Genomic DNA, 22,454 nt, shown 5'->3' with positions numbered 1-22,454 from the left:
TGCCTTCAGCAGCCTCAGCGGCTCACGGTCTTTCAGATTTCAGCCTCAGAGAACATTGAATTTAATCTTCAGCACTTGAGGGACTGTGCTGAATTATCCACGAGAGGAAAGAAGTGGACATGTACACTAATTTGAAGAGCCAAATAAATAAATAAGGGGAAGTACAAAGTGACATCATTAAAGTCAGTGCAGGAACAGCTTTTTACCGCCACCTAGAGGGAGAAAACCTCACGAACGGGAAAAGCTGTTAAACTGAATCTCTGCATTTTTCTGTCTCTGCACAACCAGGAGAAGCAAGGCAAAGAAAAATATGGGTTTAACAGCTATTTGATTTTAACCCAGACAATGAGGAAAAGTTCAAAATAGGAAATAATCTGAAGACGTCAGGGTTACGGTTCCAGCAAACACAGAGATGGATGAGCTCATGAGTCACATAAAGCCTCTACTTGTGTTTGACGCTAAATAATTGGCTATAAATCAAGCTCATTTAATATACATGTGCAAATTTGGAAAAATTAACATTGTTAGAATATTTGAGGAATAGTTGTTGAGTGTAATTCATATTGTAACACAGATATATTCAAAGATTGTATATTAGGTTTTGTTCCCCCCAAAAAATATTAAAATGTAATATATGTTTTACAACAACTTCTGCACAAAAACAATATAAGTTGATTTGGGGAATAAATGCGAAGGTCCATATAACTTGGCATGAAGGCTGGAAATGAAATCCGCAGCGCTCCATCTAAAGGTAATAAAATACAGCGGTGAAATGTTTGACAGTTATTGTACTTGACACAAGATATTTCCTTCTTCAAGTCCATTGTCGGACTTCAAGTTTCCACATCACTCTCACGTATCCCGTGTATGGGATCATGTTTGGCTTCCAGACAAGTTAAGTCACTAAATCCTACTTGAAGATCCACCTCTTAGACCCAGATTTAAAAGGAGAGCAGATAAACCCCTCTGCTTCATCCGTCTAGTGTCAAGCACTGCAAACATATCGGTCGACACTGGGAGGCAGGGCTGGGTGAAAAAATGCTGGGATGGATTATTAGAAGGATTCCCCCCCCCCCCCGGGGGCTCAGACTTACATGAAACGGTCTCTTACAATGACATGAGGGGAAACATACAGTTTAGTTGTTTGTGAAAAGCAGAAGCTGAGTGAACTGATCAGTCAACAATGTGCACATCAGGACAAAGTGAGAAGGAATCATAATAGAACGGGAAACTGCATCTCTTCAGCTCTGATAACGAGACACAGGGCGACACTGATGCAGCATCCAAACAGAGAAATAAACAAAACCCATTATTCAGGAGAGGTTAGAGTTAGAAAAATGTATGAATAAATTACATTGATTTTCTCTCTAATAATGTGATTGGATAGAAAGAAGGCGAATATAGAAAACACTCTGAATTCTATTTAAAACCGTCACGTTGAATGGATTTCTATTTTTGAAAGAGAGAAAATAAGTCTTGGCCTATTATCAATATGAGATTTCTCTTTTATGAACTTCGTCTTTATTATTGATAACTGTTAATCAGCTGTTATATATAAAAGAGAAAAGTAATCAACACATTAACAAAGTGTGGACTCATAATTCAGGTCAGTGAAGCATTTATTCAAGTATTTCCAACTAAGAAATCTGCAATTATTTACAGTACAATATGTTCACTAGTGCAGGTCTGAGCTCCCGTAACTGAGACAGACTCCGACATGACGATACAGAACATGACCGTTATGTACAGGACGTTTCACAATCCTTCAGCTCACCCACCCCGTCACTGCGTCGCGCTTTCACACACTCACCCAAACACAACTAACACAAATACACAGACGACGACACACACAAGAGTCTAACGCTCTACGACTCACAGAAGGCATGAACCATTAAAGCCTTTTCACGTCAAAGATGTTTTGTTGTTTTTTGTTTTTTTTTTCTTCCCTGCAAAAGACTCACAAGAGAAAAATACGACTTGGTCTGATGTACTCTCAAAGACTGGGGAGTGGAGACACAACCTGGGCCGTCACCGCTCTTCGTGAACGTCAAAATATGGATTGAAGTGAACAGGACACTCTCTGAGTGAACCTGAAGTTTATCAAGTTGGACTGACCGCTCGAGTCTTCATCTTTTTTTTTTTCTCCTTTCTCTCTGGTCAGACTCCAGGTCCAGGCTCCACCGCAGCATTTTGCGCTGGAACAGAGTCACTGCTCCCTGAAGAGCGCTCGTAGTTCTTCTTTCTTTCTTCTTTTCTAGTGCATGAGTCCTGTGCAACTTTTCACACCTCACAGAGGACGATGGGGAAATCTACATGAATACAAGGGTGGTCCAGTTTCACGATGCCCTGAAAACACAAGGAGGAAGGAACCATGTTGGGTTCGACTCACAAGTTTGATACAAACACTCCCGGTGCTGCTCGGGCTCACCTGTGGTATCAGATTCTTCTGGATTCTCTTTAACTTGGACTTTTTTCTGCCGTTTTTCGTCACCACCGTCTCTTCATAGAACTCATGAGCAAGATCTCCATCCTCGTCGTAGTACAAGGAGCTGTCGAGACAGCAGGCGGGCAAACATTTCAGACTGGAGGTCAGGAAGTCGACTTTTCCAGAACATGTTCTCATTTACGTCCAGAATACCGGGTTAAAGTACCGGTCAACATCTTTACACATTATTATCTTTTTAAAGGGGTCATATTATGCAAAATTCAACTTTTAATGGTTTTCTAACATTAATATGTGTTACCATACCTGGAATGACGCCGCAGAAGTGAAGATAATCTGTCCTCTATCTCCCTGGCTTGATTCAATTTTTTTAAATTGTGTTGCTCCAACCAGCCAATCAGAAATCAAACCCGACATGGTGTCATCGGGGGTTTAGCCAATCCCAATCAAGGTAGGCCTTCCCTTTGACTCCTCCCACAATTAGGCAGCTCTGCTCTGGCACATGGTGATATGAGAGCAATAACTTCCTCCTCTTCCCAAGATGGGCATATGTGGGCGGAGCCACTCCAGCTCACACAGACACAGCAGATTCTGAATGCAGCTCCTATGATCCAATATTCAAATAGGTGATAATCTAAGAAAAACTGGACTAGGAGCAAATAAATTTGAATACAATGTTTTTGAACCAACAAAACCCATGTGAAAATATTGAAAAGCTGTATAGTAGGACCCCTTTAAGGCAACTTTCACAAGGAACAAAATGTAAATTTGACACATTGTAGTAAATACAGTTTACATTCAAACCTACTTCCGGTGTCCTAGACCACATGATCTTAAAGAATGTCATGTTTCACTTTAATATTTTACATGGCCACGACCTAAAAAAAACAACAACAAAGCTTTCAAGAAAAACTGGGGGGGGGGTTGATGGTGCTGGTCTCTATGTTCTATATTGTTTATGTGTTTCACTAAATGCAAAAGGTGGAGTTCTTCTATCAAGGGCAGCTGCGGTTTTACAAAAATATGTTGATGCACAGAGGACAGCGAAACCGTCCCCTCTGAAATATTAGAACAACTGACAACTGTCAACTGACAAACGTCAAGGTAGGTTGAGGCATAGCCTGATGGGCTACAGGAGACTTTCTGGCTCCAGATACTCGAGGCAGCTTCCACACCAGAGTGTAACTGGATATTTTGAAGTGCAAAGTGTAAGAGTCATGGTCACACCTACCACACAGCAGTCCACCAGGTCACAACCTGCAAACTTTACGTGTGAAAGGTCCCGGCCATTCATAATAAGTGCATTGTTTATCATGTCATGCATGTTTTGCCTCACTTTGCTTGAGTGGAGCTACTGGGTTCACCTGATCTGCTTCTGAAGTTCAGGATAATCTGATCACTTCGACATGAATATTTCCATTTCCTCAGCAGGAGTTTACAAAAATGAAATGACACAGAGAGGACAGCAGCAAAGACGGTAGTCTGTGAAAGCCCAATACTCTTTGGTCTCCAGGTCAAAATAAGTTCTATTATTACACATTTTTCAATCCTGTCACTATGAAATGGGATTGCTCGAAGTTACAGAATGACTGTTGAATATTAAATCTTGGGTTTATTTGAGAGTGCGAGTGGATCCAGCGGCCGTCAGAACACAAACACACGGTGAAGTAAGTGGTCCAATTATTTTCAAGGAATAATAGAAAATAACAATAGACTGCCCTCGCCCACATTAAATTGGGATTGGATACAACGCCCCGTGACCCTGCACTGGATTAAATGGTATAGACAATGGATGGATGGATGAATATCATGCTTCAAATTTCTTCACGAGACTGTTACTCAAAAAACAACGCATTAGTAGTGTGTATTTAAAGGCTCGTAGTCATAGAGTGCATCTACTTGTGAATGTATGAGAAACTTTATTTTTCTCCCACTGGAGCACATTCTTTTCCACAGCAATTCATTAAATTGTGACTGCTGCATTGTCGTGTGCAATCTGCCATCAGGTTCTTATCAAAACATGGGCGAAAAAAACTTGTTTAAGTAGAGTCATGTTGTAATTACCTCCTCCTGGTAAAAACAAATGGTGTTGCATTCCTGGAACCCTTGAGACGAGCCAAAGACTGCCCGTTCCCTTCGCTTCCCGAATCGCTTCCGCCACCGCCGCCTGAGAAAGGCCAGACACCTTTGGCTTTGGATCCGCTTCCTCCCATTCTCCTCAGAGATAAGGCATCGTCTCTAATTGGAGCGTTTGGTCTGTCTGCTTGGGGGCCAGATGCTCTCAATCGCTTAGTGAGGCCAAGTCCTAAAAGTGAAAGCGTACAAAGAATGAACACTGGCTGGAGGTGGTTTGGTTTCTTTTTACCGCAAACTGTAAAGAAATATTTGTTAATTGTACGACTTCTCTTCATCCAAGAAGTCGGTCTGAAATAAAAAACTTTCCCTTGAAGGTTTTTTTCTTCAGTTCCAATTGATCATTTCAAGATTTATTTCAAGTCGACTAACTGCTGTATCTTTTTCTACAGAATTTTATGGATGGCCTCGGTAATTCAGCTTGGTTTGTTCCTTTTTCTATTCCATCTGTGCGAATAGTTATTTTCAAAAAGTAACTAAATGGACACAAACTGACAAAGTATACCCAAAATACATAAATTGGAGGAAAAATAACAACATAAGTGTGTAAAATCTGGACACAACATGTGGATAGAATAGAATAGAATAATTAATCCCTGAGGGAAATTGGTGAAACAATTTTGTCAACATGAAGAGATGAGCAGAATATAAAATGCCTGACATGGAAGTTTACTCTAGTTACAACATGTCCAAGCTCACTTTACTACACTCTTAAGCTACAACTGTAAAGCTGTACATCTAAGAGTAAACAGCTCGGCAAAGCTCTGCAAACCAATATCAGATCTGAGTTTACCTGCAAACCTCTCAGGCACAGCTGACCTGCAGGACCTCTTATTAACAGAGAGTATGATGTAGTAACTTTAGATCTATGACCACAGCTGGCATGTCATGAGGATGCACAGGTCTGTCAACTGCCAACACCAAGATCTTGAATCGATTCAGAGACGTTGAGCTCGAATGACTGGAGCCACTGCATCGCGTTTGACATTGTTATGATAAACTGTGCTAGCTGCACGTCGGGCTAAACCGACTGGGCCACACACATAAACAAACTGTGTCCGCGGGCAGTCCGACTCACAACGCGGGCTCCATCTCGGCGGTCTTCCCCGAACACGGCCGCGGTTTTAAATTCGCCACGTCTCGCTTTAAATGAGCCTTAAAGGTGAATGCTAACCTGCATGTGGCTAACGATCACCGGGCTAACGGAACCTGCTCGAGGTGAGTTAGCTTGTTAGCTTCGCCACACTGACGCAGGAACGAGTCGAGAGTTTAGTGCAAAACACGCGCAAACAAACTTCTCCCCAACACAGTCCGGAGGTCTGACGCGACTGGAGGGTCGGTTCGGTCTCCTACCTGATCACCATCTGCGGTTAAATCGACACCACGAAACATAACTTTGCGGCTAGCAGCAGCTGCAGTTAGCGGAGCGCGAGCTGTTTCGGCGCTCGTGATGCGGCGGCGATCAGCTGATCACACACGTCCGAGTGTAAATACGTCAAAATTTAAATATCTAATCTTATCAAAATCGGTGACAGACACATTGAAGTGCATGGAATTCAGTTAAAGAATTCTGAAACGTGAACTCGGGACAATCACAGTAGAAAAACTCTCAAAGCAGCAATTAATCAATCATTATCTTCGATTAATCTTATTTTCAGAGGAAATAACTTGATTCTAAAATGTGAATATTTCCTAATTCTTGTAAGGACATTACCAGACTAAACGTGTTTGTTGTGGACTGGCCATCATAAAACAAGTTTCGGGTGCATCGTGACACTAATTACCATTTTTCGAGTTTAACAAACCAACAAAATGAATTGGGGGGGAAAAAAAACAAACAATGCGTACATTTTGTTATAGTTTTAAAATACATGCAGAGACTGTCTGATCTATAGGGAATATATGTTTAAAAACAACACTCGATAGGCTTGAAAAACCCTTTACTGAACAGTGCACAATTGCCACTTGGATTGTTACAACATGTAAATTTGTGCAAAGACAGACAAGATAAAAGTGAAACGTAAAAAACAAAGACGTTTTGTTCAAGGACAAAAGAGCACACAGATATAAAGGAATGACATGTAGCTTCCATTGAAACACATGTATAATCGATATTCATTCACAATTTCAGTCAACCAGAGTGACTTTGACATTCATTACCGCAAATGTCCATACATCAGTCATACTCACAAATTGACAGTGAAATAAAAGAGTTGCACCCGTCAGGGGTGTGCAGAGAAGAGAGGACATGGCAGATTCCTGAGCTCGGGTTAAATTGTGATTCAAATACCTTTCAGCTGGGAAACAAATGTGATTCTAAAGAGGGTGGCCGAGTTTAAAACTGAACGGTAACAGTTGGACTGGATGTAAAGTGAATCCATGAATCGTTTCATATGTTCTCAATTTTGTTGCTGGAAATATAACGGGAATGTAACTTTAATATGATCATCTGCTCGATTTTCTTGCTTCACTGGGTTTTGTTTTGTAAATTTGACCATGTGGAAAAAGCCCCCAACCTTCATCGGTTTAGTCAAAGTTCCACAGCTGAGGTACAGGAGAACCACATTGCAGGTTACAACCACCGTCTCATCTGCCAGTCTCTCATTCTCTCAACTCATTCTCGCAGGCACATCAGACTCTCCAGGTGTAAGGCACTTCTCATCTCTCACATCATCTCACACGCACATTCGCGCTGGTTCTCGCTCGCTCTCTCTCTCGCTCGCTCTCTCTCATTGTCTTTCGCCCAGTCTCACTCTCTCGTTCACCGAAGAGATCTTTTGGGAGTTAAAATCTCTGGGATCTTAAGATGCAGCCATGGCTGGTCGTCTCCGTGGCGACCGTCCAGCCAAGTGGTGCACGTTGGAACCCCCGAGCGCGGAGTCCCATCAGCCGGGGGTGGAGCCAGCCAGAGCCTCTTGCATCTTAGTGCGGGCCAAGGTGTAGCGCTGCACTATCTGCTTGACGTGCTCCTCTTCCTCGCGCTGCAGAATGCGCAGGAAGTTCTTCAGCTCGGGCATGGAGAAGGCGTGCCACTGCAGGGGAAGAAAGGAGGACACCATCACTGATGTATGCAACGTATGGACATGAGCCTGTTGGTGAGGCGAGCCTTGGATCTGATGCACTTACATTGACTTCACCAGTCTCGTTCTCTTTCAGCACAAAACTGAGGACTTTCTCGTTGGGTCCAGCACTGAGGCGCAGACGGAGGGGACGCTCGCTGTCGGACAGCTTGCGAACATAAACTAAGAGAAGCAGCAAGAAAAATTTATTTAAAAAAAATTGTATACAGCAAGAATGTAAATATAGTTTAGGATTATTTAAAACTGAAGTAATACCTTGGTCATGACGCTCGCTGCGCTCAAACAGTGCAAACTTTCCAGGATTGTCCACAACGGTGAACTTCTTCAATAAAGCCTCGATGACCTCCCGAGCGGAAGTGCGGGAACTTATGTGCAAATGCTTGGACGCGTCCTTTGGGAGGTAGAAGGAGGTGCGACGCTTGACTCCGCTGGCTTTCCTGGCTCCTGCGTCGGAGCCTTTCTTTGGCGTGGGCACAGACACGGGTCGCGCCAACTTGAACTGCACTTTTATGAAGCCAGTGTAGGACGCGTCCTTGTTCTGTGGGGCGAAACACGAGGACACGGCACGTCAGTGTGATTTCCATCCCACGTAAGGTCGCCGATTCGCTTCGACTTCCTGAAAAGACTCACCATGTTCATGAACAGGTTGCTGTTGATCTGAGCGTTGTATTCCTTCACCTTCTGCTGAATGTCTGCAGGCGTCCACTCCTGCTTGCCCAATTCCACTTGTTCATCCTGGAGGGGGAAGCAAAGAGTTGCGGTGTTAAACCAGCAGGTGTCAGCACACCGCTGCAAACCGCAGCAGGACGGAGCGGAAGCCTCAGCTCAACAGGCTCACACGTCAGTATCAGTGGGAGCGGTCGATGTGGTCCGAGGTTGGAACATAAACTTTGGCCATTTAACACGAGACGAAAGTTTTTGGACATCTTACGTCAACCCAGCTTTTAAACTGCTTCCGATATCATATTTTAGTGGTGTGAGAAGACAGTGCTTCTTCAAACTGTTTCTCAGGAGCAGGTTTCCTTCTCAGTACAAACGTTTATGACATGCTCTCCAAAAATTGCAATTGCAAAATAAAATCTGAAATCATATCACATTACTTTGTTCTTCGAATTTGAATGTGTTTTATAAAAGGTATTTCACTTTGTTAAAAAAAAAGTGGGACTAGTTTACTTTACTAGGCCACATCCTGACTACAATCATGATTGTTTAAAAAAAAAAAACCATTTCAGAGTTTGATCTGGAAATGTCGATTTCATTGGTTGTATTTCTAATCATTTTCACAATCACCAAGCTTAGACCAAGTTTTATTTTTTTTTTTTTTAAACTTAAGACCTGTACTCCCATTTTCTGTATCAACAACTGTAATTAAACTGGAGGTTCCTCCTCAACTCATAACGGACTCTGTGATTGGTTCAGCGTCTTCCGGCCGGTTGCATCAGACTCAACTTCCTGACAACGCAGCAGAGTCGATGATGTCAGCTCTGTCCAATCCTCTCCTGTAAACTGATCCCTGGGTGTAGGAGGGCCCAAGGGAGGGGGGGGGGGGGGGGGGGGGGGGGGGGGGTTGGTCAACCTGCAGCTGTTTGCAATGAGCTCTTCCAACTGCCCGGCGCTGCATTCCACAGCTTGGTATTCATGTAAAAATAACCGGCCCTCTCAGCCTCCCTCACAAGTGGGAGAGACAATGCCCTCCCTTGTCGCTGAGGCACATCCTGTGAAGTCAGCTGCCTCATCAACCGCACAACCCCAGTCATGTTCCACTCATGGACTTTTGGCTTCCATCATGTACACGACCGTTAACTTCTTTTCTGTCTGTCAGTTCAGCTTCGAGGCAACACATTTTACTTTTCTGTAAGAAACAAACACAAGAGCTAATTCATAGTAGAGGCAAGGGACTTCCTGATGAGTATACCCAATACACTACTGCCAGCAAGACAGACGCATGAGCCTTATTAGTTATTCTTTTTGTCTTTCTCTCATTGAAAATCCAATTAACTGTTGAACCACGGGGTAACTAATAAATACCCTACAAGTATTAACACGGTCGGCAGCATATAAATCGATGTCAAGCAGCAGAGAATCAATAGTTGGGATCTGCTGGCTCAGTGAAGGGTGGAAAAGTTAACAAGCTGCCGTTAACTCAATAAATCAATACAATGGCCAAGTCGAGCTTTCCAATATGGTACGAAGGGAAAAAAAGCACATCAACTGTGCTTCTGCATGCCCACAAAAGGAGTGCCATGTAAACACAGTGTGGGATGAGCCAAGAGCATTGAACTAAACCGGTCCCCGGAGTGGAACAGAGGAAGGTGCGGGACACATATTTCAACAGCAAACCGCTTCTGTTTCAGGGTCAGGAAAGATGATACTTGAGTGGGCGTGTGTGACAAAAACAAAGGGAAGTGAAGAAATCCAAAAGCATGGCGTGATTCATGTGTGACAGAGAAAACAGTATGAAAAACCTGAGAGACGAGTGAATGAGTCGTGGGCGCCGGCATGGAAACCCGATATGCTGGCGTGCGTCACGAACAAGACTTTTGGGTCGATCTCTGCAGGGGTTCAAGATGTGGGTCTGTGCCTCTTGGCAACAAACCGAACGCACGAGAGGATCGCCGAGGAAGCCAAGCAGGCGTGAGCACAAGGCCCGAGAGGTCAGAGGTCGCAATAGGGACACGAAACAACCAGAAAGAGACATTAAAAAGAGAGAAAACATTGAAGAAGAGACGCCAGGTGAAAAACAGCTGGCAACCAAGTTCCACGATAAGACACAGCAAGATGAGTACCACGCAAAATGATAGGAAACAAAGAGATTATGAGAATGAGGTGCAATTATTCTTTATTCTGTTTTGTGCCGATGCTGCTGAAACTTTGAATTTCTCCATGGGGATGAATAAAGTATCTATCTATCTATATCTATCTTTTAAAAAGACACGTAAACACAAAACATGCAAAGAGATGAGGAAGGGGCCCAAAAAGAAAACTCAAAAGCGTGCAGAAATAAGGATGAAGACACATACAGAGTTGAGACAAAGACTTGTACAACAACCAGAACGACAAACAAACGACCAGAGAGAAGAAAACTGTTGGTGAATGTCAAGAGATGACAGAAACATTGTCTGTGTGCTGGTGTGGGAGGGTGGAGGAGGAGGTGGTGGCGGTGGTGGGTGGGGGTTATCTGTCAGTGCTCACAAACCTCTGGTCTCATGTCCGCCCATGTCTCCAGATCTGAGTGTTTACAGAGTTAACTTTCTTTCCACAGCCTGTACTTGACTTTATATAGAGTTTCCACCGCACAGGTCTTAAAATGTGTTTGCTGGAAACAGGAAGCAGCAGTTTCTCCACCCTGATCCTGCAAACAGCACATCTGCTGGGAAGCCTTGAGGGGGGAAACACAGCTCCCAGGAGCAGATACACGTCTGACTGTTCAGCAGAGACAAAACAACCAGCGAACACAGTTTTTACATAAAGTAAAAACAAAGTGACAGTAAGTGAAGCAGAAACGACCAAATAAGGCGATTAGAGGTTCTCTGGTTCCCCATTCAGTCTCACTTCCCTTTTTCACACTTCAGTTTGACACGAGATGCTTCCGGACATTCACGTTTTTAATTCCTTATTCTTATGTTTGTTTTCTTTCCCTTAACCCCTCACCTTCTTCACAGTCGGAGGAGCGGCGGCAGGTTTGCGGGTTTTGGGGAAGAAAGACGTCCGGGCCGTGAAGTACTGCTCGAACTCGGAGTCGGACTCCTCGTCGGTGCAGTAGCCGCTGCTGGTGGAGCTTCCCCAGGTCATCTCGAAGGAGGGAGTCTTGTCTTCCGTCATGGTTCCCGACGCCGACGAAAAAGAAATTAAAAAAAAACAACCTCGAATCTACTAAATAAACCGCGCTGATAAAAAAGCACCGACTGGGAGGAGTAAACGGTCAACTAACGTTAACTAGGAGTTTCTAAAAGGAAAAATAAAATGTCGCTGAAAGTTTCTCTACTCAGATTAAAGTCTGCCGGCCACGTTTCCACTGAACAGTGTGTGAAACAGGATGTGAGCCGGTCCCCGCCCCGGTGCCCCGGTGCCCCCCTCCTCCCCCCGCAGAGGCCCCGCCCATCGACACCCAGGACCGTTGGGTTTGGAAAATACACAAAAACCCCGAGTACCGCCTGCGATTGGACACCAGGAGGAAATACCACAGCCTGCACCCCCTCTTCCTCCTCCTCCTCCTCCTCCTCGGAACATGGGCAGAGTCACATGATGGCGGCCTCCAGGTCACACCCCAGTCAGCATGTGAAATTAATTATTTTCTCAACATGTCGTGTAACTTGTGTACACGTTTGTAGAAACCCCTCTAAGATCATCTAGTCTCTGGATCATCGTAGGGAGATTTCTTTCCTGAAGAGCCACATACAGCCCGGACTGATGAGCAAGTGGGCCCCGGCAGGAAAACGTAGAATAGAATAGAGGAAAATAAACAACTTGTGAATAAGTTCTCAGGATTTAAAGCATCCCGGAGAGCACTGCGGCAGTCGGAGGGAGGGTGAGAGGAGGGGCGGTGTTGCTCAAGGGCCCATTGCCGTAACCTGTCAGCTGTGGGAATCAAACCAGCGACACTCAGATTCCAAATCTACCGCATAAAACTATTAAAAAGAACAAACAACTCCAACTGTTTGCCTTGTACACACACACACACACACACACCCTTTGACCATATTGCTTTAAAAAGTAACTGCGACTTGGACTGCAGTAATGTAACATGTACTTGAGTATAAATTTCCGTCTTTCCAACTCTGCCGGATTCTTTCATTCCGTTTTCACATGAAAGAGGGAAGGTAGTCAAAGGAAGGAACTAAATACTTCCTTATTGAGCCTAAATAACTAACTCAAACATGTTTTTTTTTATAGACTTGCCCAGTGATTCTAGTTTAGAATCATGTTATTGAATTAAAACTTGAGGATTCAGGGAAGGAGGAGCCAATCCCAAGAGACTGTGGGGGAATAGAAAAGAGGACTCAGGCCCTCACAGGGATAATGACACAAGAAACAGACTCATTAAGAGTTTTTAAACATTATTATCTCACCTAACAAGCTTATGACTACAAGTAAAGAAAGAACATTCAAACTCCACACAGAAAGTCCCAGTTCTACTTTCCCAAAGCGAATGACACCACCTTGTGGACCATCTCCATTCACTGCATTTAATTCATTAGTATTTCTGCTCGTCTATCTGCTTTCATTTTGTTATTAATTTTGTTTTTCCCGTTTTACTTTTGAATTATGTCTTGTATTCATGTTGTAAACAAACACCCTTTTCCATTATCTATCTGTTATTTCATTAAATAGTGTTTGAGACTGCAGCTTCACGTTTTTATATTGTTTAGTAGAAGCAATTATCAAACATTATGTACTCTTATTTTTTTTAGAAATTTGTGCTGCATTTTGATAAGGAAATATATTCCTGTTAGAATCTGGGCGTTAAACAGGATGGAATGCTTTCAAATTCTATAAAATCCACATTGTATTCAAAAGATAAATATAGAAATACGGAATAGAATAAAAAGAAATAGAATAGAATAGAAATATGGCTCAGTGTATAAAAAAGAGTCTCAAAAACTTAACAAAGTTTAGTTTACAGACTTGTCATGAAAAATGAAAAAGTTCCACAATGTTCATTTTTCACAATGTGGCGCCGATTAAAACACTCGATAGTGTAAAAGTCCAATCCTGGAATTCTTTCAAGGGTGTTTCCAGGGTCACTTTTTATCTGAGTTTTGTTTTTTTAAAGGCATAAGAGTAGCACATTAACCTCTACTGACTATTTACCTGTGGAAAAACTGTAACATTTGTCAAAATTGCACATATTTTATAAGTAATACCTTAAAAGTGTGAATATTCTAACATAAATGAGGTCATCTTGTGTATTAACTGGAAGTGAGAATCGCAAAACTCATCCGTGTTTGTAAATATACGAGAGATTTAAAGCAGAAGTGTCCCGTTTTATCACATCGTGAAAATCACACTATTTTTAAAGCGTCACACAACTATTGAATCACAAGTTTGTCGTTAACTTTTCACTGTTAGATTTAGAAGAAACAAGGAAGTTACTCATTACAGTAACTTGTTCGATAAAAGATTGAACTCGATCTTGTCCTGGGTTTTTTTTTTTAGGCGTCACTCTCATCATGTTAGAATGACTTAATAAATGACATGTAATGTTACTGTCTTTATCTAATCACTATACTCCTTATTTGAAATGTGTTTCATTCTGTTGTATTTGTATTTATATATATATATATATATATATATATATATAAAGAAACTGAACTGAACGACTTTTAACTGAATCGACTGGGATCAGCTTCAGCGCTGCCAAAACTAATGAAGCATTACAGACGATGGATGAATGAAATTATTGATTTACAGTCGTACATCATGAGGACTATAAACGTCATAGTCTAAAAATGAATCTTATTTATCAAAACTATGAACACCTTCTGTCACCGTCCATCCTTCTTCTATCACTTTTATCCAACTCAGGGTCACACATGGTGGAACAGCATGCAGACGCCACACAGAGAAGGCCCGACTCCACCTCTACCGTTTTTGAGATAAACAATCATTCAGTCTGTTCGTCTGGAAACATCCCAGCTGTAATTTACTCCAGAAAACAACACCAATGTGTGAGAACAAATTGGCGACGTGCTGCTGAACATCTTTACATAGAGTATTACTGACTGAACCATAATTCACCTTGACTGCAAATACGTACCGTGGAGACATTTCAGTATTCAGAAATTCTCTACACAGTAAAGGCCCCTGCATACTCCCTTTTGAACCCATAAGAACAAGAAGAAAATTCGGCAGTGACGTCAGCCAGCAGCAGAAAAAAGCTTTCTCGGCAGGACTGTTCATACTCCGATAAGAAGCGGCCGAACTCGCAGGCCACACCCCCTCACAGCAGGCCACGCCCCCTCTCAGCAGGCACGAGTCTGTGAAGCGGCGTTTAAACTTTTCAACTGCACAGTTTATTTCTGGCCTCCAGTGCTTTCAGAAATACATTTCTCTGAACTTTTTCAGTTATATAAAAGTTTTTGTCCGAGCGCGATGTTAGTCCAGTTTTAACTCCAGGAGCTGACAGCTGTTCGTGATGCGTTCAGGTGCATCACGAACAGCCTACACTCCGACATTTTAACGAGCTGCGGCGCTCGTACAGTAGTGATGTTACAAGCTAAATATGATTAAAATATTATCGATAGTCATGAGCGGACTAGAACACGCATGCGTAGCACACGGCAGTGCAGAAATTTCGGCAGTGCGGCTCCCACATAGTTCGGCCAGGGTGGTTGGCACAGCCGAAACAAGTTTGTTCGGCCAGAAGGAGCTGGCCGAAGGAAATGACGTCATTTTGTTCGACAGGACCCCGCACTGCCGAACTTTCGTCTTGTTCTTATGGAGTATGAAGAGGCCTTTAATGAGGCGCTGGCACGGAGCTGTTTGAACACAGAGCAGAATAAATCCAGGTGTTGTGAATAACAGGCTTTATGGCTGCATTGTCGTCCAGCGAGACAAACTTTGGCTGCAGGTTGAGTCAGATGTGTTCTGACTCAACCCGACGTCGAAGCTCCGAGCACCAACAAGGCTTCGCTCTCTGCAGGCCGCCTTGCCATACGTGTACATTTTCACATTCTTGTCGTTCTTTGATAAGCAGCGGATCCTTGAGAGGGTGAATAATGCCAGCTCGGCGCCAAAAACCCCGCCGCAACTGATTACGGACGTGTTTTCTTCAACTTTATCTGAATGTGAAAACTGGATATTTTAACTATTACGTGACAAAACAAGAAGCGGGGGGGAAAAAAAAAAACTAATATACTTTGACATTTACAAAATGAAATATTACCATCGGTTTAGTTTTCTGTACTTGATCGACTGCGCTGGGATGTTTAGGATTGCTTTTGTCACATCAGATTTTATTTATTTTCTAATATAAAGACATATATACTGGCGCACACAAGCTGTTTTACACTTTGTAACCCAACAAGGTGAACGGGATCGAGGGTGGCACCTCGACAAAAGAAACTTCCCCTTTGAATCAATCTACTTCCCTCTACAAATGTGATGCGGCGAACCTCATGTGAACCTGCAAGGCATGACCGTTACCAACAAAGAAGTAGAAAACAAATAGTCCCTCGCTGCGACGCAACCTCGTGCGCAGGGAGCGAGACTCGCTTACTCAATCACAATGTTGGTCAAAGCGGCGTGAATAGAAGAAGAAAGGAAAAAAAAAATGTCTGTACCACATTCGTGTCGGTTTCGATCACATGTTCCACAACACAAGTGCCGTCGGCTGCAGAGCCTCGCTCCCAGCTGCAGTCCAGCCGAATCAGGGCCCGGCAGCGGTAGTGGCACGTGAACTTGCAATCTGTGAATTCAGAAAGTCGGAGGAGTTCAGACAGACGCCGCCAAACAGGAAAGCACGAAATCACCAAGCCACAAAGGAAGACGTCTTTATCTATGAAAGGAGTGTGACTGTACGATACAGTGGTGGTCGGGGAATCATTATCAGGCTGTGTCAGTGTTTCAGGATTATTTAATACCCCCCCCCCCAGCTATTTATTTAAAAAGTTAAAAGATTTTATGATGTCAGAGCGATTCTCAAAAAGAGACCTGCATGTTGTTGTGCAGCAAGAAACCACCAACAAAAACCCTCAATAATGCACACATGCTCGGGGAACTACTGAATCTGAAACCTGACGTAGTTTCAAACGACTATTTTTGTAATGTTTTTTTAGAAACGTGAGAAAAGGTCAAATGTTTTAGTAAATAAAGAAGTTCAACTTGTAAAAGTTTGTTTCAATGAACAGGCGGAGTTCAGGATTATCTGGGCGCGCAGCTCCACTGCTGCTACATCTTCCTCTGCAAAAAGCAAACTTCCTTTTGTCTCTCGGGGTTGCTCTCATTTCTGATCATGCATATGCACAGCAGCAGTAGCACACACACACACACACACACACACACACACACACACACACACACACACACACACACACACACACACACACACACACACACACACACACACACACACACACACACACACACACACACACACACACACACACACACACACACACACACACACACACACACACCCTGATGCAGAAACAACCTACGTAAGCTGACTCACTGACACACCGCAGGCTCTGCTTGTAGAGGCCCCAGATGAAATCTCCACACAGGTCGCACCATGTGGGCTGAGCATGGCTGCAGGGCAGGAAGTTGTGCCCCTCTCCTTTCTCCTCGTTCAGCAGGGGGTCCTGGGTGCTGCTCAGCACCCTGATGATGCCCACCCTGCTCAGCAGGTCGGGCACCTTTCCCGGGCTGATCCTCAGGGCGTTGGTCCTCTCCAGGCGTGGAGGCGAGCATGGCGAATGCGTGCCGGCCAGCTCGATCTGGTCTCTGCTCGACTTCAGATCGCGGAGCTCAATGAACTCCCCCCAAGACATGATGCGACTCAGAGCTGCTCGTCCTCCATCGTCACTGAGAGGCAGATGAAGCAGATCACTACATCAGCATCACTACATCTGTCCACCTTCTACACACACCTTAACCAACGTGATCTTAAAACAACAACTGATAGGCCACAACTCCCAAGAAAATACCTTTATACTGACGATGTTATGAGGCTCTGAGATGTTTTGACATGATGTGCTTATAACTATTTTACCTTTACGAATTTTGGACTCTTCACAAAATCATGAGAAATTTGCTTTTGCGCACAGATTGTGTGCTTTCCAATATCCTTTACTTTTAAAATAAGCAATATGAAAAGGTAAATGAAATCCTAACTATTACTTAAAAGGGTAGAATTCATAGCTTTCAGTTCAAGAAAAATACATCTACGTAATAAAGGTGCACCACGAGCAGTACATACTTTAAAAAATGATATTTCATGTGTTAAAAGTGTCACAAACTCCCAAGAATACTGGTGCTATTTTGTAAGCAAAGCACTTTCATTTAGTTATTTCCCAGAAATGAATTTGGTTTAAGTGGCTGATGGTCATTTCAAACCCATCTGAACCAGGTAACAAATGAAATAGAGCCAAATGACTGAAATGGGTCATTTCCATTATGTCAACTGACATAATTCTCATAAATCGAGTTTTCATCAGTTTTGTTTCAAATCTTTGACAATTTACAAGTTTTTATTTTGTCTACAGCCTCTTTCGATTTATTGAAAATGTAAAACCGATGAAAAGTAGTGTGTGTGTGTGTGTGTGTGTGTGTGTGTGTGGGGGGGGGGTGGGTGGGGGGGGGGGGGGGGGGGGATAAACACCCTTCAAGTTATACATGTAGAGTCTTAAATCGTGTCCAGTAACAACCGACGTGTCCATAAAAAGTTGGTTCAAAGTAAAGTTTTCTTCTATTATGGAACAAATATCCGATCAGTACAAGAAAGAAAAGTCCAACTGACCAACCGAGGAGAAAGAAGCTCCGCTGCAGCCGCTTTGTCTCAAACCTTCTTCCATCCGAGGAGCAAAACTTTCCGCTCAAACGTCTTGAAGAATCTTTCCAAGTACAGCGGAGGAGAGCGCCTCATCTCTGGGAGGGACCCGAGCTGAGCGGCGGCTGGACGGAGACACGAGAACCGGGAGGGGAGACGGGAGCCGAGAGGGGAGCGGAGAGCGGGGAGCGGGGAGCGGGGAGCCGGGCTCCAGCTGCTGCTGACGGTCACATCAGGCAGACACTCAAACATCAGTCAGGAGAGAGAGAGAGAGAGAGAGAGAGAGAGAGAGAGAGAGAGAGAGAGAGAGAGAGAGAGAGAGAGAGAGAGAGAGAGAGAGAGAGAGAGAGAGAGAGAGAGAGAGAGAGAGAGAGAGAGAGAGAGAGAGAGAGAGAGAGAGAGAGAGAGAGATGAGCTGCACATCCGGGATGTTCTCACGTAGGGGGAGCTTCTGAGTCTGCAGCTCTGCGGAGTGGGCGTGCAGCACCCCGAAACCCTGAAGAGCCCCGCCCCGAAACCCCGCAACCCCTAATCTCACCCCCAAACCCTGCAATAACCCCCCCCCCCCCGCCCCGAAACCCTGCAACCCCCAATCTCACCCTCAAACCCTGCAGCAACCCCCGCCCCGAAACCCTGCAACCCCCAATCTCACCCTCAAACCCTGCAGCAACCCACCCCCCGCCCCCCCGCCCCGAAACCCCGCAACCCCCAATCTCACCCCCTAACCCTGCAGCACCCCCCCCCCCCCAAACCCTAAAGAGCCCCGCCCCGAAACCCCGCAACCCCCAATCTCACCCCCAAACCCTGCAGCCGTTAGTGACGTCACTCTTAAAACGTCTTAGAATTCCTCAAATTGTTAAGATTTTTCTTAGAATTTTCCCTCACTAAGATAAAACGTAATTCACAGAGCGTCTTAAGCCCTAAGAGAGCTCCTCAGGAGGAAACCCGTCAAAGGGAGCGAGGAGAACTTTAAAGAATCCTACACAATCAATATATATACTATACACAAGTTTTATATATACAGTTTAAACATGCACATCAAACGTATAGACACATATACATGAATGTACATAATATTAACAATACAATTGAACAAGACCATTTACAAATAATAATTATCAATAATATACTATTTAAATGTCAATTACATTTTAAATAGAAAATATAGTGTGGCAATATTTAAATGAATAATATTCTAAATAAATTGCCTACGGGTAATTATTTTTAATTGATTAAAACAGACAAAATACTTTACATCCAGACAGCAAACATGGACCATTTAAATGAAAAAAAAAAGTGAAAAGTACAAGTGTACTACGCAGTGTGTGTACCCCTGGTGGTCTCACCAGCACACAGAGCACTTTCTTTCTTGTATGTTTGAGTCAACCTACATCAGACAAACAGACATGACTCAGTTATTTACTTCTCAGTTAAAGATGTGTGTTCAGTATCGTTCATTAGATGAAGTGAAGTTATATTATTTCCAATAATCTAAACATTGCATCTTAAGACAACAGCTTTGGTGTTCCCTACTAAAGCTCTTCCTGAGTATACATAAATCCAGTATACTGTAATTTACTGAGAATAACTACAGTACATACCTGTAGCCAAAACGTACTAAGATGTTTCATCACAGCTACGATGAAATCTCAAAATAGAGTCTCTAAAATTGTTCGAGTTCGACTTCAAATTCTGGCCTTTAAGGGTCTTTTTTAAGTTTCCAAGCTCCAAGAACAAATGGAATGCACTTTGACCTCTGGGCCCGACGATTCGGGCCGATTATTAGATTGAGTTCTGGTTATTTTTTTACAGCTTCATGTGTTTGATGTTAATGGCGGAGGCAGCCGTCACCACTTCCTGTTATCGGTGGAGCTCTTCTAAAAAGAGACTTGATTTGTCAGAATGATGAAAACAAGAAATGGAATGGAAACCAGTAAAACCAGTGAAACCAGTAAAACCAGTAACGACAGTAAAACCAGTGAAACCAGTAACGCCAGTAAAGCCAGTAAAACCAGTAAAGCCAGTAAAACCAGTTAAACCAGTAAAACCAGTCAAACCTGTGAAACCGGCAACGCCAGTAACGGCAGCAAAACCAGTAAAGCCAGTGAAGCCAGTAAAACCAGTAAAACCAGTAAAACCAGTAAAACCGGTAAAACCTGTGAAACCGGTAACGCCAGTAAAACCAGTAAAGCCAGTGAAACCAGTAAAACCAGTAAAACCAGTGAAGCCAGTAAAACCAGTGAAGCCAGTAAAACCAGTAAAGCCAGTGAAACCAGTAAAACCAGTGAAGCCAGTAAAACCAGTGAAGCCAGTAAAACCAGTAAAGCCAGTGAAACCAGTAAAACCAGTGAAGCCAGTAAAACCAGTGAAGCCAGTAAAACCAGTGAAGCCAGTAAAACCAGTAAAACCTGTGAAACCGGCAACACCAGTAAAACCAGTAAAGCCAGTGAAACCAGTAAAACCAGTAAAGCCTGTAAAACCAGTAAAGCCAGCGAAACCAGTAAAAACCAGTAAAGCCAGTGAAACCAGTAAAAACCAGTAAAACCAGTAAAGCCAGTGAAACCTGTAAAACCAGTAAAACCAGTAAAGCCAGTAAAAACCAGTAAAACCGGTAAAGCCGGTAAAACCGGTGAAACCGGTAAAACCGGTGAAACCGGTAAAACCAGTGAAACCAGTGAAACCAGTAAAGGAGCGATAAAACCCAACTGGGCAGAAGAGCCGTGCTGAAGGCTCCTCCCTCCCCCATGAGGTCCACCACAAACAGCGTGTCATTGACTCGTTAAACAAACGGAGGACACGTCTCCTTTCCCTCCGTCTGTCTTTCGGAGGGTCTCCGGTCTCCAGGTCTGGCAGCCGATCAGTCAACATGTCCGCCGCGGTGACGGTGAACGAGACGACGGGGATGAATTAACGGCGGCGTGGCGTGATTGGCAGGAGAAACAATCCGCGAGAGCGAGAGGACGCACAAGGCCCTCTGCTTATTTAATTAGTGCGGCAGGAAAAGGATGAGAATACCGATAATGGGAGGAAACGTCTTGGTCAAAACAAGCACTGGAAACTGAACCTGAAGCTCCAACCAGGGAGCAGATGAGATATGAGGACGGAGGACAATGACCTGGCAAGGCACGCTTCCTAAACCACAGCGTACAGCTAGTATCCCGCACACGGTTGATTTGTACGATTCAAGATCAGAACACACAGACTAGAAGTTTCACTTTTTTTTTGATTTTTGTTTCCTTTTAAATTGTTCAGTTGTATAGGGAGAAGCGTAAATCCGCAAAGCCTATATTGTATATGACATAAAGTAATTTAATTTAATTTAAAAACACACAAAAAAACACAAGTTATAGTTCAAAGTTTAAACAATTAAAAGAAAAAAATACAGAACAGCAGATACAGATAAAGCATCACGAGAAGCACCCAAATAATCATGATGATGTTAATAGTTTACATTTCTAATTGAATTGATCTGAATCGGGAAGAGAACGGTTGTTTTATTTTTTAAATCCAGGGTCACTGGGCGTCGGTACGAATCCTTAGTGAACTGACTCCCCACAACAGCCTCAGCCTTCTTGGGTCATAATGGAAACACTCACACCGACACAGTCACACAGTATTTCACTCAGTTTGCACCTTGAGCAGCTGATTCTTGTTGAAGCTGTTAAAGTCATGTTGTCTGTGGTCGTCTTCTCGACGAGGGGAGCCGGACTCCGCCTCCAACCACCGTCATCATCAGCCGGAGTCTTCCTCCATTTGCATTTTAATGTATTTTTGCACCTCGCCTAAAAAGAATCTCACAGATGAACAGGTTACTTTAAGCAAAAGACTGATTTTTGTTTTTGTTTTCACAGAAACATTGGAAGATGCAGTGAATGTGCTTTCCACAAAATGTCTTGAGCAGTTGGGGAAATGTAATGGGCATAATTAAATAAAAGTGAATCAGAGGGATGTTAAATGTGAAAGAAAAAAGTAAAAAGTGAAGCGTGAACGCGTGAGCACGGGCCGTGAGCATGTAGAAACAAACAAACAAACAAAGAGTCTTCCTGACTGCCTTCGTGAAGACGCTCCAGTAGTCAGAACTTTGTTTCATAAGATTAAATAAAAACTCAAAATTGTACAAACGTAGGCTCCAATGATTTAACGCGAGATGTAAACAACAGATGAACTTTAATGGGTGTGTGACACACAACAATATCAGCCTCCTCGATTGGTACGGAAAGAGGAAGCATAGAAAAAGGAACGATTAATTCTGTCTATCAAACAAGGTGATGCTCCAGGTAGAGCTTGGTCACTTGTCTTTACTTGTGTA

General features: G+C 43.4%; 2 protein-coding genes across 6 annotated transcripts; both read right to left on the bottom strand.

Annotated features, from left to right (window-relative positions):
* Positions 1–1,591: 1,591 nt before the first annotated feature.
* Positions 1,592–6,040, bottom strand: tusc2a (tumor suppressor 2, mitochondrial calcium regulator a). Its single transcript, XM_080461098.1, has 4 exons — positions 5,930–6,040; positions 4,508–4,748; positions 2,429–2,549; positions 1,592–2,346 (listed from the first exon to the last, which is right to left on the bottom strand). The coding sequence occupies exons 2-4, from the start codon at positions 4,654–4,656 to the stop codon at positions 2,281–2,283; spliced, it is 336 nt and encodes a 111-aa protein (XP_080317224.1). The 5' UTR covers positions 4,657–4,748; positions 5,930–6,040; the 3' UTR covers positions 1,592–2,280.
* Positions 6,041–6,499: 459 nt separating this feature from the next.
* On the bottom strand, positions 6,500–18,590 carry LOC308108269 (ras association domain-containing protein 1-like). 5 transcript variants are annotated; one of them, XM_080461093.1, is made up of 7 exons: positions 18,116–18,590; positions 16,829–17,181; positions 15,939–16,063; positions 8,287–8,391; positions 7,912–8,194; positions 7,703–7,818; positions 6,500–7,608 (listed from the first exon to the last, which is right to left on the bottom strand). In XM_080461093.1, exons 2-7 carry the CDS (start codon positions 17,145–17,147, stop codon positions 7,462–7,464), a joined length of 1,095 nt encoding a protein of 364 aa, XP_080317219.1. In that variant the 5' UTR covers positions 17,148–17,181; positions 18,116–18,590; the 3' UTR covers positions 6,500–7,461. The 5 variants fall into 5 exon arrangements, with proteins under 5 accessions (XP_080317219.1, XP_080317222.1, XP_080317220.1 ...); XM_080461096.1 differs by having other exon boundaries at positions 16,837–17,181; positions 18,120–18,415; XM_080461094.1 differs by having other exon boundaries at positions 18,120–18,405.
* Between the last annotated feature and the right edge of the window lie 3,864 nt (positions 18,591–22,454).

Source organism: Lipophrys pholis (genome assembly GCF_963383615.2).
Source record: "Lipophrys pholis genome assembly, chromosome: 4".
NCBI lineage: Eukaryota > Metazoa > Chordata > Actinopteri > Blenniiformes > Blenniidae > Lipophrys > Lipophrys pholis.
This window is presented reverse-complemented; position numbering and strand designations above follow the sequence as displayed.